At 45.0% G+C, this 18,161-nt stretch overlaps 1 protein-coding gene and 1 pseudogene across 2 annotated transcripts in view; both read right to left on the bottom strand.

Annotated features, from left to right (window-relative positions):
• The window catches only part of LOC135896942 (pseudouridylate synthase RPUSD2-like), a 62,648-nt gene extending 54,912 nt beyond the window's left edge, over positions 1-7,736 (bottom strand). For both annotated transcript variants that reach the window (XM_065425484.2, XM_065425483.2), the window contains exons 1-4: positions 7,330-7,736; positions 6,907-6,985; positions 6,711-6,832; positions 659-759 (exon numbers count right to left, since the gene is read on the bottom strand). In XM_065425484.2, the coding sequence (XP_065281556.1) occupies positions 659-759; positions 6,711-6,832; positions 6,907-6,985; positions 7,330-7,512 (485 nt within the window). In that variant the 5' untranslated portion in view covers positions 7,513-7,736. The remainder of the gene's footprint in view (positions 1-658; positions 760-6,710; positions 6,833-6,906; positions 6,986-7,329) is intronic.
• Positions 7,737-16,415: 8,679 nt separating this feature from the next.
• LOC139056293 (uncharacterized) lies at positions 16,416-17,243 on the bottom strand (annotated as a pseudogene).
• Positions 17,244-18,161: the final 918 nt, after the last annotated feature.

Below are 18,161 nucleotides of genomic sequence, written 5' to 3'. Positions count from 1 at the left end.
GAATTGAAGTTGCATATGACTACAGTATACCAAGTTTGCACGTTTTGCATCGCTTATTCAACGTCTTCATAAAAAGCAACAAAATTGGTTTTCACCACAAACTTTCTTTTTTTTTTTCCTTTGCCTACTAGGTTATTCAGAGCAGGTGCGTGTCGGTGCAGGCGTAGTCCAATACCTGCGATAAACGACAATTTGCTGCAGCATGTATCAGCGTAGCAGCATTTCCTTCACGACACAGTTTAGCGCAATTGCCGCAACACTTCCATCACTGCAATACCCCACTGGGCAATTGTTCGTCACCATGAGTTAGTCCCAAGCGAAAGCTCGCACATGCAGACACCCCTCTGATCTTCTAGTAAACAGGGAAGCAGCGATTGTTAATGTGTGCTCTGCCCAGTGAGTTCTGGCATCAAAGCAGGATTATCTGAAAGTTGATGGTTTTGATAATTAATTGAGGACTAACTAAGTGCTCATCTTATTGCTGCTGCTGCTGCCTAAAGAGTAAAAGTGGGCACCTACTTTCTCCCAAGACCGTTTATTTTCTAATAAAAAGGCTGGGCAATTACCTTACAACACATCAAACACACTTTTCACTTCGTAATCAAAAATACTTTTACACTTCACATAATTTAAGTCCAATTTAAATTACCATGCTTACCTGTGCAAAGTGTTGGCCAGAAGGTCATTGTCTTTGAGACGATAGTCTGTGCCTACAACCTTATTGTTCACTGTTACAAGGCCAGCTTTTATAGCATTTTCCTGGAACACAAATAAAAAAACAAATCATGCTCACCATGGAAGAACATACACAGGACTCCAAACAAATAGTTCAGTTGAGTAGATACATTGTGACAAAACATTGGCAAGACACATTCCAAACTCATACATAGTGATGTATGTTTAAGGTTCCCACTAATTCTTACAATTATAGTTTTTGCTAATAGCAGTTCCACAGACATTAGAAAAGTACCAACACAAATATCCTCACCTATTTCTTCTTATACAGTACCCAGAAGAGCCATGATACCTCCATTCGAAGCAGTAATGAACAGGTTGCAGAAACTCCTCCTATAACTAGCAATAAGGTCGGAAGGGCCTTGAAAGACATGAAACGAGTAAGAGCAGCAGGAGGAGATGGAGTAACAGTCGATTTAATCAAAGATGGCGGAGACATAATGCTTGGAAAACTGGCGGCTCTTCATATGAAGTGTCTATCGACTTCAAAGGTCCCAGAGAACTTGAAGAATGCAAACATTATACTAATCCACAAAAAGGGAGACGTTAAAGAATTGAAAAATTATGGGCCCATTAGCTTACTCCCAGTATTATATAAAATATTCACCAGGACAATTTCGAATAGAATAAGGGCAACACTGGACTTTAGTCAACCAAGTGAACAGGGTAACTTGAGGAAGGCATACTCTACAATGGATCTCATCCATGTCATTTATCATGTAATCGAGAAATCCACAGAGTACAATCAGCCTCTCTATGTGGCTTTCATAGATTACGAAAAGGTATTTGATTCAGTAGAGATACCAGCAGTCATAGAGGCATTACATAATCAAGGAGCACCCAGGCCACTTACGTTAATACCTTGGAAAACATCTACAGAGATTACACAGCTATCTCAATTCTACACAAGAATAGTAGGAAAATACCTATAAAGAAAGGGGTCAGACAAAGAGACACAATCTCTCCAATGCTATTCACTGCGTGCTTGGAAGAAGTATTTAAGCCATTAAACTGGGAAGGCTTAGGACTAAGGATCAATGGCGAATATCTCGGCAATCTTCGGTTTGCTGATCACATTGTCCTGTTCAACAAGACAGGAGACGAGTTACAACAAATAATTGAGGACCTTAACAGAGAGAGTGTAAGAGTGGGGTTGAAGATGAACCTGCAGAAGACAAAGATAACGATGAGTAGCTGGGCAAGGGAACAAGAATTCACAATCACCAGTCAGCCTCTACAGTCTGTGAAGGAGTAGGTTTACCTATGTCAATTAATCACAGGGAAGCCTGACCATGATTTTATCGTGAATCGATATTATACATGTGAAGCAGTGTAGACTGCGCATGCACTTACATGAAAATGCTAAGTGCATGTAGAAGGATCGACATTTGGGCGAGTTGGTACTGGTTGAACATCTTGAAGGGGCAGCGCGAAAAGACGAAGACAGAAGGCAGGAACACACAGGACAGCGCTGAACTCACAACTAACTTTATTCGAAGGCATTCACACACTTATGTACATAACCCATAGCCACATGCTCTCCCATCCATGGTGTCATTATCAGTGCGCAGGCAAAAAAAACACGCAAACCCATTTAATCTAATGCTACGCTATGAGGAGACTTAAATATCCAAATTCACTATCATGCAAATTTAACGATGGCATGCTTACACAACGCGACTCTTTTTTTCTGATATGGAATGCCTCAATAATCTCCTTCATAGTCTGATTTTTATGCGCGGAAAGTATTGTGGTGTTTTTATATATTGGAGTGCACCCATGCTTAGAGCAATGCTGCGCGACATGCGAGTAGGCATTACCCGTTAGTGAGCGCCTATGTTCAGACAATCTAATATTGAGGCAACGACCTGCTTGACTGATGTATACGTGACCGCAGGAAAAAGGAAGCTCATAAACTACTCCCATTCTACAGTGCACAAACGGGGAAGTATGCTTAACAGTACAGCCTTTCCCAGCACGAGTGGAGGCAGCCTGGGCCAATTTCCTATCGATCTTACTACAAATTTTGATCAACTTGTTAGGGGCAGAAAAAACAACCTTTATATCAAATCTGCCTGCTACATTCCTGAGACTGTGTGATAGCTTATGGACATATGGAATTACAACCAGTTTTTTCTTCTTGTCAGCAGGTTCTAGATTGTTCATTCTTGTGGGTGCTCCTGATTTTAGACGCTTAACGAGCTTCTGTACTGTCATGCGGATAGCATCCTCTCGAAAACCTGCCGCTCTCAAACGCTCCAGTTGTTTTAAGAAACTCTCAGACGTCTTGTGAAAACACGATTTCGAAAGTGCGGAAAATAGAACCGAAAAAGCTATGCCGTTTTTTACTACCTTGGAATGTGCGGAGTGAAAATTTAAAATTGGTTTTTAAAACAAATTTTTGCGTCACTTCGCGTCACTTTCTGACGTGATAGCATACTTAGATTGTCGCATCTCAACAGTTGTGCCTGCATGCGTCACAGGTGACCTTGCGCACTCTGATTAATCAGTCGAATTTCTATACTTTGTATTTCTTACAAACTTGCGATTTGGTGCACACTGTAATGCATTTGCGTACGCTCAATACACCTAGAGTTTTCTGTTATATACCTCCAAAGCGGGTGAAGTCTGCCTATAATGCTATACATAAATGCGTGACCAATGATGGGCTCGAGCCTCTGTCTCCCTGCACAGAAACCCAATGCTGTAACCATTATGCCACAACTGCACGCATGCTTCCCTTGTGCCAAAGCCGCTCTTTGAAATGTCTGGTGCATGTTTCACAAACCACTTTCTCACATTTTTTCCCTGCAAACGCGAGTGCTTTGATATGCTGTGTTTGACTGCACTGCCTCTGGGATCAGCCCATATTCTCTGTTAGATATACAGTTGAACGCCTTTATAACAAAGTGCTTGAGGCGTCCAAAACCATTCATTATAAAGGTCACTTAGTTGTAAAAGTCATGTAATATAACAAATAAAGCAAACAGATACATATGACTGATACCAATGCAGAGTGGTACTGTATCCCCTCAGCTGCAGCTTCAGCAATTGCCAGTAGTACTATTTACTGTGGTTTTAACTGTATGTATTGGTGAAAGTGCCTATAGAGACTAGTTTGTCAGAATAATGAATTATGACAAATGAAACACCATATGTCAAATGTGTCTTTAATCTGTCTTCGCCTTCCAGGGAAGATGCCGAGCACAAGTTTGCCACTTCCTGGCATTTCCATGCATGCAATGCACTCCTTTTTTCCCCCACTTGCCCCTTTCTTCTGAAAGAGTCCTACAACCAAAAGTGGCACCGCAAATAAGCATGGGGCCAGTATTGTTTATGGTGTGGCAAGATATTTTTAATCACAGGGGACATCACTATATATGAAGCAAGCTGTCATGGCAGCAGACCAGACAGAGTGTCTTGTGCACAAAAAATGCACCATGTGCCAGCAAGATGAATCCCAATAAGCAAGCGGAGAGGACAATGTCCCTGTGGCGACCCTGCTAGCCACCACTCACGAAAAATTATATGCCAGACACATAGCACCACTGTAAAGAGGCTGCCAAAACCAGCACAGCACATGTTCATCTTTGCATGCATGATATGCTCCACTACAAAGGGTCAATATCCTTGTTCTGACTATTTCACAAGTACTTTTGCTTTGCAGATAAAGTTATGATTTTGAGCACAAAGAAGGAAGACAAAAAGAAACACTGTTTTTTCAGTTCCAGTCAGTGGCTCTCGGATGAAACATGAGACTGCATAAGAACAATGAATGTGCAGTATAGTGTTCAGCCTGCATTAGCCAACAAGAGTAAGGCACAGAAAGAATTCATACCGCTTTTAAGCTAAGATAACAGACAAGGGCTCAATTTAGAGATGTAAATGCAGCAATGAATGTCTCTTTGCAGTGCAATGTTAAGCATTGAAATGTTTCATTATTAAAAGCTTGTTGTAAATATGAGTTATAGGAGTACTGACACACTCTTAAAAAAGTTTGCACCCTTAGGGGCTTATTTTGTCCGACAACAATAGTCACCTATCTTGCCTGCATTTCCTTTCTTTTATGCTGCACCCGGTACTTCCAGGTCCAAACGGCATGTGCATTACCAGTGTGACATAACATTCTCAAGAGGAAAGTAATGAGGTCAGAGTTTTCGAGAGAGGAAACGCAAGCAAGGCAGATGGCGATTATTGTTGTGGGACAAGATATGTCCCAAAGGGTTTCAAGTTTTTTAAGACTGCAGAAAATTTTAGTCTCATATTTAGTGCCTTCTTGGATAGCCATCAACACAGTAATTACACTACAGAGCTTCAACTACATTAGTGTGCAACAAATAATTATGTTGCCTTTTAATGAGACCTGCTCAAAATGCGCAGCGTAAACAATATTGCTTTGGATGTGAAAAAGGAGACTTGATCACGTCACCAGCTGTCATAGTCTTGTGGTACCTGATATCACTGACGCGTGTACACACAAACACACCACAAACACACCACGGCCATGCTGTCGAAAGCAAAGTCTATTTAGCACTCCACAGGACAAGAGGGGAGAGAATTTCCATTTGCATTTCTTTGAAAGGCACACAATTGGATGGAAAAGTTGGCAGCTTTCAGCGACATGGTCACTGTATGGCCTTCAGGCATCACAGCAGGCTGACTGGCAAGCTAAGTTGTTTAGGATACCACATGACCAACACCTCCACTTTCAGTGATGTGACGAGTCTCCTTTTTCACGAGCCGCATTGCACATAACCATTTAATTATTCGTTGCGCTATCACTCGTGGATCCAGAGGCCCCCCTATCACATTCTCTGCACACTTTGATGAGCCATCAACCCCCCGGAGTGAGGAATTCGGGCATGATACTGTAATCACGAAGCCACGCGCTACCTAAAAAATCAAAGGAGCAGGACAAAAAATTCCACTGTCAGTGCTCCTTTCAGACTTGTCCCTTCGACAAATGTAGGACATATTGTAGTATGGTGCTGCACAGCTCCAGTCTACTGTTGTGTCCAAAATGTTGTGCTCCAGATTGATCACTTTAGTGTGCTGGAATTTCACACAAGCAACAATGAAAAGGACACAGACGAACATGTGCGCTCATATTGCACACATTCGTTCTCGTACTTTTCATTTTGCTTCTGTGAAATTCTAGCACAGTAAAATTAACGATGTCGTACCAACTAGCCTCGGTTGAAGCCTTATTGGATGTTACTCCAGATTCAAGCGACTAAGTTTAGAGGAAACTGTGGGTCTGAAGCAACCTTACTCAGCATGCGCTGCTACATATACCCTCAGGAGCAAATGCTTGGAGACCATGGTATCAGCAAAAACGAAATGCTACTTCTAACACAGCCATCAAACATGGAATTGTGACTGTGTATAGCATTTGTTGCACATTCACATGAGCACTGGAACACTACTAATGTGTGCTTGCTTAGATATTGAAGAACTTTTTCGCTGTGTATATGGTGACCAAGCTTTTGCTCACAACTGTTTTGAACTTCACATTTCACAATGCTACCTCAAGCATAAGAGAAGCCAGTAAATGTCACTAACACATGTCAGAACAGAATGAATACTTTTGATTCCTGTACATGCACCTGCACAGCTGCATTAGCAAACATGAGTAAGGCAGAGGAAAAATTCATACCACTTTCAAGCTAAGAGAACCCACAAGAGCGCTGTACCCACAATTTAGTGCTGTAAAAGCAGCAATGAACGTCTCTCAGCAGTGCAATACCAAAGATGGATTCCCGATTCTTGTATACACTGACTGTCAGTGGAATGAAACTTGAGCTTCTTTCTTCTAAAATCACTGAGTTTCATTTTAAAATTTTGAAGCACTAAAAAGCCTCCGATGGTAAGGTTTCAATAACACGATATATACTGCACCATAATAAATTGTACTGTATCACGAATCCCAAATTGTTTTCCACACATTTGGTTGTCAAGCAGTCGCAACTACTTACATAGACTTCTCTTGAATGAGCTCTGAACTCCCTGGTAAACACATCAACAAGAAGATGTCCTACCCAGCGTCCCTTGCAGAATGTAGTGTAGGTGAAATAGTAAGGGTACACTTTCCGCAGACCTAGAAAGACGCCAGTGAAAAGCGTTACATAAATGCATCACATAAGCGTCACAGCGTAGGGAACTGTTACTTACCATGCTGAAAGTAGTATTCTGTCTCGTCGAATCTGTCGCTGCCAAAGCCGGGTCGCAGCTCTTTTTGCCCTTGCCTAATCTAAAAGCACAAATCACAATATTCACAAATGCAAACCGCCTTGCACGTTCTGGCAGTGATTATTTTAAATGAGGACTGCACGTTTTTCTTCCATTCAAAGCCATCTACGTGAGTACAGCAGTTTGGAACTTTGTGGATTTTGGTTTACGTACCAGTTTCTGACAAAAAAAAAAATAGAAGGAAAACATACACAACGATCAAATATTGATGCAACAACAACAATTATTGATGCACGCTACACGCAGGCGCGCGTAAACGTCAACTGAAAGGGCCATCGACTACTGGCAGCTGTCAGCATGCACGGTTATAACACGAGGTTCAGAACTCTAGATCTGCGGGCTTGCCTTCTTTATGTCCAAGCCAGTGACCGGTTCTTCGGCTTTTCTCTTCACTCCGCAACCACCATCACTCTCCTCTACTATGTCGCGAGGAGACTCATTCAGTGTAGTGCTCATGATTGCACAAACAAAGTTCCTATTATTATATACTCTCGAGAAAATGGTTCGCAGAACAGCGATAACTAGCATGGAGTTCGTAGCCTTTGCAACTGCGAACAACGGCAGTGCTAAGGTGTCCTCGCGCAATCTAAAAGCTACACGGCAAGTTGCAACTACCGCGACTTGCGTAGTACGTCCGTCCACCACACAGTCATGATACTAGGGGACCCCTTAAAATAAAGAACCAACAGGGACCCTATAAACAGCGTCGGCTGGCCGGCTCCATGCGGGTACCATACCCGGGTTCTATCATTGCTATCATCATCATCATTATGAGTGGTCTCGATGGGTCGCTCCGCGAGCATTGTCGCTCAATTCACAAAGTTTCGGCATAACCGAAGGCAATACATACACAAAAACACAAGAAAAAAACAATAACCGCAAAGGAGAAGCGAAATTCGCCCATAATGAAGCACAGAGTGCCACGGGGATACGTGAGAATGTATTTCTATATGGTTTCAGTTTCGATCAAGCGTCCGTGCGCTCTACACTCTTAAAAGGGTTGCACCATTTGGGGTGTAGATTTGTTCCACAACAATAATCGTCATCTGCCTTGCTCGCGTTTCCTTTCTTGAAAACTCTGCGCTCTCTACTTTCCTGTCGAGAATGCTACGTCACACTGATAACGCGCATGCCGTTCGCGACTGGGAAGTACCGGGCTCGCAGCGCTAAAGAAAGGAAACGCGGGCAAGACAGATGGCGATTATTGTTCTGGGACAAAATAAACCCCAAAGGGTGTACATTTTTCTAAGAGTGTAAAAACAGTTGCACACTTTGGGGTGTGTATTTCCCACAGAACGATAACCGTCATCTGTCTTGTCCGCATTTCCTTTCTTTAACGCGGCGAGCCCTGTGCTTTCCAGTAAAGAACGGCATGCGCGTTATCAGCATGACATAGCACTCCCGACAGGAAAGTAACGAGCGCAGCGTTTTCAAGAAAGGAAATGCGGGCAAGACAGATGACGATTATTGTTGTGTGGCAAATATACACTACAAAGGGAGTAAACTTTTCTAAGAGTGCACTCTAAAAGGTTTGCACCCTTTGAGGTGTATATCTGCCACACTCTGCACTCTTAGAAAAATTTACACCCTTTGGGGCGTTTCTTGTCCCACAACAATAATCGTCATCTGTCTTGCCCACGTTTCCTTTCTTTAACGCTGCGAGCCCGGTACTTCTCAGTCACGAACGGCATGCGCGTTATCAGTGTGACGCAGCATTCTCGACAGGAAAGTAGCGAGCGCCGAGTTTCAAGAAAGGAAACGCAAGCAAGGCAGATGACGATTATTGTTGTGGGACAAATATACACCCCAAAGGGTGCAACCGTTTTAAGAGTGTGAGACATATTTATACCCTTTGGGGCTTATCTTGTCCCACAACAATAATCGTCATCTGTCTTGCCCGAGTTTCCTTTCTTGAAAGCTCGGCGCTCGCTACTTTCCTTTTCGAGAAGCTACGTCACACTGATAACGCGCATGCCGTTCGTGACTGGGAAGTACCGGGCTCGCAGCGTTAAAGAAAGGAAACGCGGGCAAGACAGATGACATTTATTGTTGCGGGACAAGATACGCCCCAAACGGTGTAAATTTTTCTAAGAGTGCACACAACGATAATCGTCATCTGCCTTGATGTGTTTCCTTTCTTGAAAACGCCGCGCCCGCTACTTTTCTGTCGGGAAAGTTATGTCATGCTGATAACGCACGTGCCGTTCGTTACTGGAAAGTACCGGGCTCGCAGCGTTAAAAAAAGGAAACGCAAGCAAGGCAGATGACGATAATCATTGTGTGGCAGATATACACCCCAAAGGGTGCAAACTTTATCTACACTCTTAAAACGGTTGTACCCTTTGGGGTGTATATTTGTCCCGCAACAATAATCGTCATCTGCCTTGCTTGCGTTTCCTGAAAACTCGGCGCTCGATACTTTCCTGTCGAGAATGCTGCGTCACAGTGATAAGGCGCATGTCGTTCGTGACTGGAAAGTACCGGGCGCGCAGCGTTAAAGAAAGGAAACGCGGGCAGCACGGATGACGATTATTGTTGTGGGACAAGATACGCCCCAAAGGGTGTAAATTTTTCTAAGAGTGTAGAGTGCACTTCTACACAGTCTTAAAACTGTTGCACCGTTTGGGGTGCAAATTTGTCCCACAACAATAATCGTCATCTGCCAATTGCTTGCGTTTCCTTTCCTGAAAACTCGGCGCTCGCTACTTTCGTATCGAGAATGCTGCGTCACACTGATAACGCGCATGCCGTTCGTGACTGGGAAGTACCGGGCTCGCCGCGTTAGAGAAAGGAAATGCGGGCAAGACGGATGACGATTATTGTTGTGGGACAAGATAAGCCCCAAAGGGTGTAAATTTTTCTAAGAGTGCACTTTAAAAACAGTGGCACCCTTTGGGGTGTATATTTGCCACACAACAATAATTGTCATGTCTTGTCCGCATTTCCTTTCGTTAAGCGGCGAGCCCATTACTTTCCAGTAACGAACGACACACTCTTCACTCTTAAAACGGTTGCACCCATTGGGGTGTATATTTGTCCCACAACAATAATCGTCATCTGCCTTGCTCGCGTTTCCTTTCCTGAAAACTCGGCGCTCGCTACTTTCCTGTCGAGAATGCTGCGTCACACTGATAAGGCGCATGCCGCTCGTGACTGGAAAGTACCGGGCTCGCAGCGTTAAAGAAAGGAAACGCGGGCAGCACGGATGACGATTATTGTTGTGGGACAAGATACGCCCCAAAGGGTGTAAATTGTTCTAAGAGTGTTAGGCAAAGTTACACCCTTTGGCTTGCCCCTTCTGCCACACAACAATAATCGTTATCTGCCTTGAAGCATTTCCTTTCTTTAACGCTGCGAGCCCGGTACTTTCCAGAAACAAACGGCACGCTCGTTATCAGCATAGAACGGTTTGCACCCTTGGGAGTGCCCCTTCTGATAACGCGCGTGCCGTTCGTTACTGGAAAGTTCCGGGCTCGCAGCGTTAAAGAAAGGAAACGCATCAGGGCAGATAACGATTATTGTTGTGTGGCAGAAGGGGCAAGCCAAAGGGTGTAACTTTGCCTAGGAGTGCATGCGCATTATATGACATAGCATTCCCGACAGGAAAGTAACGAGCCCAGCGTTTTCAAGAAAGGAACTGCGGGCAAGACAGATGACAATTATTGTTGTGTGCACTCTAAAAACAGTTGCACCCTTTGGGGTGTATATTTGTCACAGAACAATAATCGTCATCTGTCTTGCCCGCGTTTCCTTTCTATAACGCTGCGAGCCCGGTACTTCTCAGTCACGAATGGCATGCGCGTTATCAGCGTGACGCAGCATTCTCGACAGGAAAGTAGCGAGCGCAGCGTTTTCAAGAAAGGAAACGCAAGCAAGGCAGATGACGATTATCGTTGTGGGACAAATATACACCCTAAAGGGTGCAAACTGTTTTAGAGTGCAATGTTATAAATATTTACACCCTTTGGGGCTTATCTTGTCCCACAACAATTATCACCATCTACCTTGCTTGGGTTTCCTTTCTTGAAAACTCGGGGCTCGCTACTTCCCATTCGAAACTGCTATGTCACACTGATAACGCGCATGCCGTTCGTGACTGAGAACTACCGGGCTCGCAGCGTTAAAGAAAGGAAACGCGGGCAAGACAGATGACGATTATCGTTGTGGGACAATCAAGATAAGGCCAAAAGGGTGTAAATTTTTCTGAGTGCTTCTGTCGAGAAAGCTCTACACTCTTAGAAAAATTTACACCCTTTGGGGCTTATCTTGTCGGCAACGATAATCGTCATCTAGCTGTCTTGCCCGCGTTTCCTTTCTTTAACGCGGCGAGCCCGGTACTTCCCAGTCCCGAACGGCATGCGCGTTATCAGTGTGACGCAGCATTCTCGACAGGAAAGTAGCGAGCGCCGAGTTTTCAAGAAAGGAAACGCAAGCAAGGCAGATGGCGATTATCGTTGTGCACTCTTAGAAAAAATTACAACCTTTGGGCTTTTACTTGTCCCACAACGATAATCGTCATCTGTCTTGCCCGCGTTTCCTTCCTTTAACGCTGCGAGCCCGGTACTTCCCAGTCACGAACGGCATGCGCGTTATCAGCGTGACGCATCATTCTCGACAGGAAAGTAGCCAGCGCCGAGTTTTCAGGAAAGGAAACGCAAGCAAGCCAGATGACGATTATTGTTGTGGGACAAATATACACCCCAAAGGGTGCAACCGTTTTAAGAGTGTGGGACAAATATACACACCAAAGGGTGCAACCGTTTTAAGAGTGTCATGCTGATAACGCGCGTGCCGTTCGTGACTTGGAAGTAGCGCGCTCACCGGAAAACACAGATGACGATTATCGTTGTGTGGCTTAAGACCCAAAGGGTGTAATTTTGTTTAAGAGTGTATGTACCCTCTTAAAATGGTTGCACCATTTGGGGTGTGTATTTGTCCCACAACAATAATCGTCATCTGCCCTGCTGGCGTTTCCTTTCTTGAAAACTCGGCTCTGGCTACTTTCCTGTCGAGAATGCTGCGTCACACTGATAACGTGCATGCCGTTCGTGACTGGGAAGTACCGGGCTCGCAGCGTAAAGGAAAGGAAACGCGGGCAAGACAGATGGCGATTATTGTTGTGGGACAGGATACGCCCCAAAGGGTTTAAATTTTTCTAAGAGTGAGTATTCTAAGAACGGTTGCACCCTTTGGGGTGCATATTTCTCCCACAACAATAATCGTCATCTGCTTTGCTTGCGTTTCCTTTCTTGAGAACTCGGCGCTCGCTACACTCTAAAAACAGTTGCACCTTTTGGGGTGTATATTTGTCCCACAACAATAATCGTCATCTGTCTTGCCCGCGTTTCCTTTCTTTAACACTGCGAGCCCGGTACTTCCCAGTCACGAACGGCATGCGCGTTATCAGTGTGACACAGCATTTCTCGACAGGAAAGTAGCGCGCGCCGAGTTTTCAGGAAAGGAAACGCAAGCAAGGCAGATGACGATTATTGTTGTGGGACAAATATACACCCCAAAGGGTGCAAACTGTTTTAGAGTGTACTTTCCTGTCGAGAATGCTGCGTCACACTGCTAACGCGCATGCCGTTCGTGACTGGGTTGTACCGGGCTCGCAGCGTTAAAGAAAGGAGACGCGTGCAAGACAGATGACGGTTATTATTGTGGGACAAGATAAGCCCCAAAGGGTGTAAAATTTTCTAAGAGTGTTGAGTGTAAAACATTTGCACTCTTTGGGGTGTATATGTGTCCCACAACAATAATCGTCATCTGCCTTGCTTACGTTTCCTTCCTTGAAAACTCGGAGCTCGCTACTTTTCTGTCAAGAACGCTGTGTCACACTGATAACGTGCAAGGCGTTCGTGACTGCACTCTAAAAACAGTTGCACCCTTTGGGGTGTATATTTGCCACACAACCATAATCGTCATCTGTCTTGTCCGCATTTCCTTTCTTTAAGGCGGCGAGCCCGGTACTTTTCAGTAACGAACGGCATGCGCGTTATCAGCATGACATAGCATTCCCGACAGAAAAGTAGCGGGTGCGGCGTTTACAAGAAAGGAAATGCGGGCAAGACAGATGACGATTATTGTTGTGTGGCAAATATACACTCACAAGGGTGTAAACCTTTCTTAGACACTCTTAAAACGGTTGCACCCTTTGCGGTGTATATTTGTCCCACAGCAATAATCGTCATCTGCCTTGCTTGCGTTTCCTTTCCTGAAAACTCGGCGCTCGCTACTTTCCTGTCGAGAATGCTGCGTCACGCTGATAAGGCGCATGCCGTTCGTGGCTGGAAAGTACCGAGCTCGCGGCGTTAAAGAAAGGAAACGCGGGCAAGGCAGATGACGATTATTGTTGTGGGACAAGATACGCCCCAAAGGGTGTAAATTTTTCTAAGAGTGTACACTCTTAGAAAAATTTACACCCTTTGGGGCGTATCTTGTCCGACAACAATAATCGTCATCTGTGCTGCCCGCGTCTCCTTTCTTTAACGCTGCGAGCACGGTACTTTCCAGTCACGAACGGCATGCGCCTTATCAGTGTGACGCAGCATTCTCGACAGGAAAGTAGCGAGCGCCGAGTTTTCAGGAAAGGAAACGCAAGCAAGGCAGATGACGATTATTGTTGTGGGACAAATATACACCCCAAAGGGTGCAACCGTTTTGAGAGTGTAAGAGTGTACACTACACTCTTAATGAAAATTACACCCTTTTAGTTGTATCTCTTGCCACACAACGATAATCGTCATCTGTCTTGCCCGCATTTCCTTTTTTTAACGCTGCGAACCCGGTACTGCCAAGTCACGAATGGCATGCGCGTTATCAGCATGACAGAGCATTCTAGACCGGAAAGTAGCGAGCGCAGCGTTTTCAAGAAAGGAAACGCAAGCAGGAGAGATGACGATTATCGTTGTGCGGCAAATATACAGCCCAAAAGTTGTACATTTGTTTAAGACTGTAACGCCGAACGCCAGTATATATGTATGATGTATATGTATGATGTACTGCAAGTGAATATGTTTATATAACATCCAGGCTGCAAATAAAAGACCAGATTTTTATTGCAAAAGCAATTACACGGACTCTCCAGGCGCATTTTTGCCATCGGCGTCGCTGGGGTGTTCCGTATGAAGTGCAAGGGCGATAACACCGTCGTCGCGCGGCGTCTGCTACACGTACTGAGCGTATACGATCGCGACTCAACCTCGGGCGCGCAAGGTAAGAAATACGGGGGAGGAAACGCGCCGTCTTCACGCGCAAAGTACCGGGGGAATTAGAGGTAGGGGGGGGGGGGGTGTACTTCGGCAGTAACTGCGTATGGCGCGGCCGCGCGCGGTCACGCGGGTTTATCTTGCAGGCGATCTACTTTGGGGGTAGAGTCCAGGTGGGCCGACGGCTCGTAGCTTTGCATGTGCTGTATTCTCGCCGCTCAGTTTGCGTTGAAGCCCGATAGACAGCATGAAGATCACTTCGCTCGCTTCTGCTGCCGCGCTTGCTCACGCCAGCGTTTTGATAGGGAGTGTCCGCGGTAATCGAGTGTGATGTGTGCATGTTCGTCTGTGCACGCTGACACCATGCTTGTTAATGTAGTCAGTAATTTTGTTGGAACGAATTCTGAGAATATATGGCACCGGTTTCAAGATATGTGCCGTCAAACAATTGCGATAAAAATGCACTGTTATTCCACTTACATTGCTATGAAAGTGCTTTTTTATGCACTGAACACAAACGTAACTGGAACGCCAATACATTTCGTCCAACACTTCAAAATTTAGTATCTCGAACCTGCTGTAGTCCTGAGAATTCGTTCCAAGTTGATGCCCCTTGCGAACTCGCCTGATATAATGCGTAGATTGAAATATCTTCTGTAGAGTGATTAATCAAAAACGTTAATTAGTCCAACAATGTTAATTATTGAATTAAGCATTTTGATTTCTCGAAGAAGCAATGGTCACCTCGTCGTGTAATTTAGCTCAGGGGTTAGAATTGTGCTATCTCCTACAGGCAATTTTTAAAATTTTGGTGCAGCTAAAAAAACACCTGGTATAAAAACAAATACATATATAAACGAGCGGCCTACCAAATTTTGCTAATTAACACCGGGACAAGCGTGGACCTACTGTGGCTAACAGTTGGCCAGGTTGGTCATTCAGGTGGGCCCAATGTCGCTGGCCATAACGTCGACCAACGCGAGCCCAGTGTCAAAGCCCAAATATGGGCCGCGCTCGGCAACTGACCAACGGCCCATAGGCCGAGTTCGGTCAGGTCGGCCAGTGATTTCGGGCCAACGTAGTGCCGAGCACTTTTGTGCCATTGCGAAGCGAGTGTTTACAACATTATACGGCCGATAAAACTAATATATACCCTTACTTATTATGGATATGCCTACAAATTTCCTATCGCAATCGATGCTTCGTCTTTCGGACGAAACTGTGAATTTTTTATAGCCTCGTAGCGCCTCTACTGATGATGATGATGAGGTGGTGCCTTTCACTTTGAAAATAAGCAAACAAGAAAAAAAGTAAGGCCAGTTCCACGCACTGAAAGCTGTCAAAACAGCGAAGCTGGTGGTCGTTTTCGTAAGTTCGAACTCGTGTTTAGTGCGATTTTCATTGAAGTCTTTTGTCTCCTTGTCGTCGTTTTGCTAGATCCGAGCCAAGGAGGATACATAAAAATTGCTGGAGTGGAAGCCGCCTATACGCGCCTATGGGCAAGGGTGAAGCCGCGCCGAACGGCCGGCGGCCATCTTACCAGAGGCAAAAGGCAGCGGCGCAGCCGCGCCTTTACTTTTTCGCGCTGCTCATGAAGGCGCTCGCATTCAGAAACCAATGAAAACAAGTGCTTCTGGTTGTAAACGGTTATCTCCCATAAAATGTAGCAGCCGACTGGCGTGAAGAAGGCTATGTAACTGCGTAAATCTAAAGGAGAAAAGCATAGCGCAGCCGCCCTTTCTCGCGTTTACAAAGCAACGCTAACGAGCGGTTCCAGTATTAAACGTCTATTTTTCGTCAACCAAAGGGAAACTGCCATGTACAAGGCAGTTTGCCAGCTCAAACATTAAGCAGAAAAGCTTAGCATTGCCGCGCTCGTGCTTTGCCGCGCTGCGGATGACGTTGCTCGCATTTACAGAGCAACAAAAACGAGTGGTTCTAGTTATATACATTTATTTTCCATCAGCTAGCAGAAAACTGGAATGTAAAAGGCAGTGTAACTGCGCAAATATTAAGGAGAAAAGCGTAATGCAGCTGCGCTCGCGCTTTTTCGCTTTGCTGATGTAGCTGCTCCCATTTAGAAAGGAATGCAAATGTGCGGTTCTAGCTGTAGTCGTTTATTTACCATCAACCAGCAGCCAACTGATATGCAGAAGGCAGTTCAAATGAGCAGATATTAAGGAGAAAATTTCACATACAGTCAAGAACACCATAATAGACACCCTACTGGTGATTGAAAATAATCACCCTCGACAAAAGTGGTCTCACTTTGTTTTTGATCAGTTCACGGTTTCGTTCTTTCGTCATGTGGTGTATTCACACTTTTATATATTCTTCAGCGATTTTTTGCACAAGATATAAATATGGTTATCAAGTGGATCAAGATCAAGGATGTGGTCCTCCAGTTTCTGGAACCAGTTTTTCTCTGTGCAGGTGCCCAGGACTTCAAGGATGAGGTGTTTTGATCTTACCGTCACCATTTTAATAGTATCATATTCTGCCTGTAGCCGTCGCAGCCCCTTTTCAACTGCTTCACACAGGCCAACGACGTCTTGTGACGGTGAAATAAGTCCACCTCGGCTCTTTTGCCTAATTAAAGGTGCCAGTTCATCCGAGTGCAGGGCTGCGATGCACAGTTCACATGCTACCGTTGAACGAACTTTCTTAACGACGAAACTTGCAATGTACGGCACTACAGCACCGACAAAAGCTGACAGGCTTTCTGGGCAGTCAATGTGATGGGTATAGTTGTGGTCTTCGGCCTGCAGGATTGATGACCTGCGCATATCAGTAAGCATGCTGCTTTCACCTACCAAAGCTCCTGTAGTTGTTGGATTTAGAATTCAGACTATGTCTTGGGAGCAGTTTCCGGAGCTTGATGAAGTCACTTCTGTCTGAACCAACAGACGCTTGTATGCAGCCATGAACTGCGCAGCGGTTGGGTTGTTGTTATGACCACCTCGTGCACGTATGGACCCGAAGAAGTTTTCGGCGTGATCTTGGCTAAGCTTGTGCGTCAGCAAGTATTTCAGCTGATCCTTGCGAACAAGCTCATCGAACGATTTTTCTGTGCTGGTCATGCACACCAAAAATCCAACGAACCCAGTTTTCTTCAGCCCTTCTATTACTGGACGCCCTGCAGGGTCTTCTTAGCCCTTGTATATAGGCACGGGCCTCGGAAAAGAATAGCTTCCAGAGGGCTTCATTCTGCTTGCGAAGAGGTGCCTTATAGGACCTTGCAAGTGGGTTTCGAGAGTTCATGATGTCGAACAAGCGATCAAAAAGCCTAATGAACTTAGCTGTTGCAGTGGCACCCTTGAACTGTGGCAGCTTGAGCACTTGTTCGCAGAAGTCCAAGGCGTCAGCAACTGAAGCACTCAACGCTTGTACTGCATATCGTACTTTCATTTTTTGCTTTTCCCACTGGACATGCACCTGTGTGAGCTTGTTTCCAAGCCGCAACCCTTCTCCACGTTGCAATGCCTCCAATGCCAGTATATAAGCCCACTTCGCGTGATTTCCTTCCATGTCAATAAGGTGGCTTACAGTTGCCAGTGAGTTCCGCACAAGCTTAATCATGTGACAGGCATCTAAGATAAACTGAATGTTTTGGTGCAGTCAGCAGGGTTGACAAAGCTTGTAGAAAACCGGTGACAAGACAGTAGAAGCTCAGCGCCTAAACATTTCGCCATAGTGAAGTTAGAGGAGGCACCATCAAATGTAAGAGAGATGACATTAGCCTGCACTGACTCAAGCTTGTCAATACACTGCTTAGTCAGCTCCGCCCTCTCGGCACCAGTGAGTGTGTCGATCAAAAAGTAAGCGACAGGCATCTTGATTCTGGCATTTACACCAACAATCACGTACACACACATTTCTCGCTTCAGGGAGACTGTCGTCATCTAACCCTGTTCCAAAGTCCACATACCCGACAATTTTGTTTCCAACAAGTTCTACGTGTTTTCTTAT

The sequence above is a fragment of the Dermacentor albipictus genome, chromosome 1 (genome assembly GCF_038994185.2).
Source record: "Dermacentor albipictus isolate Rhodes 1998 colony chromosome 1, USDA_Dalb.pri_finalv2, whole genome shotgun sequence".
NCBI classification, from domain to species: Eukaryota; Metazoa; Arthropoda; class Arachnida; order Ixodida; family Ixodidae; genus Dermacentor; species Dermacentor albipictus.
Note: the sequence above shows the minus strand (reverse complement) of the source record. Positions and strands in the feature narration are given on the sequence as shown.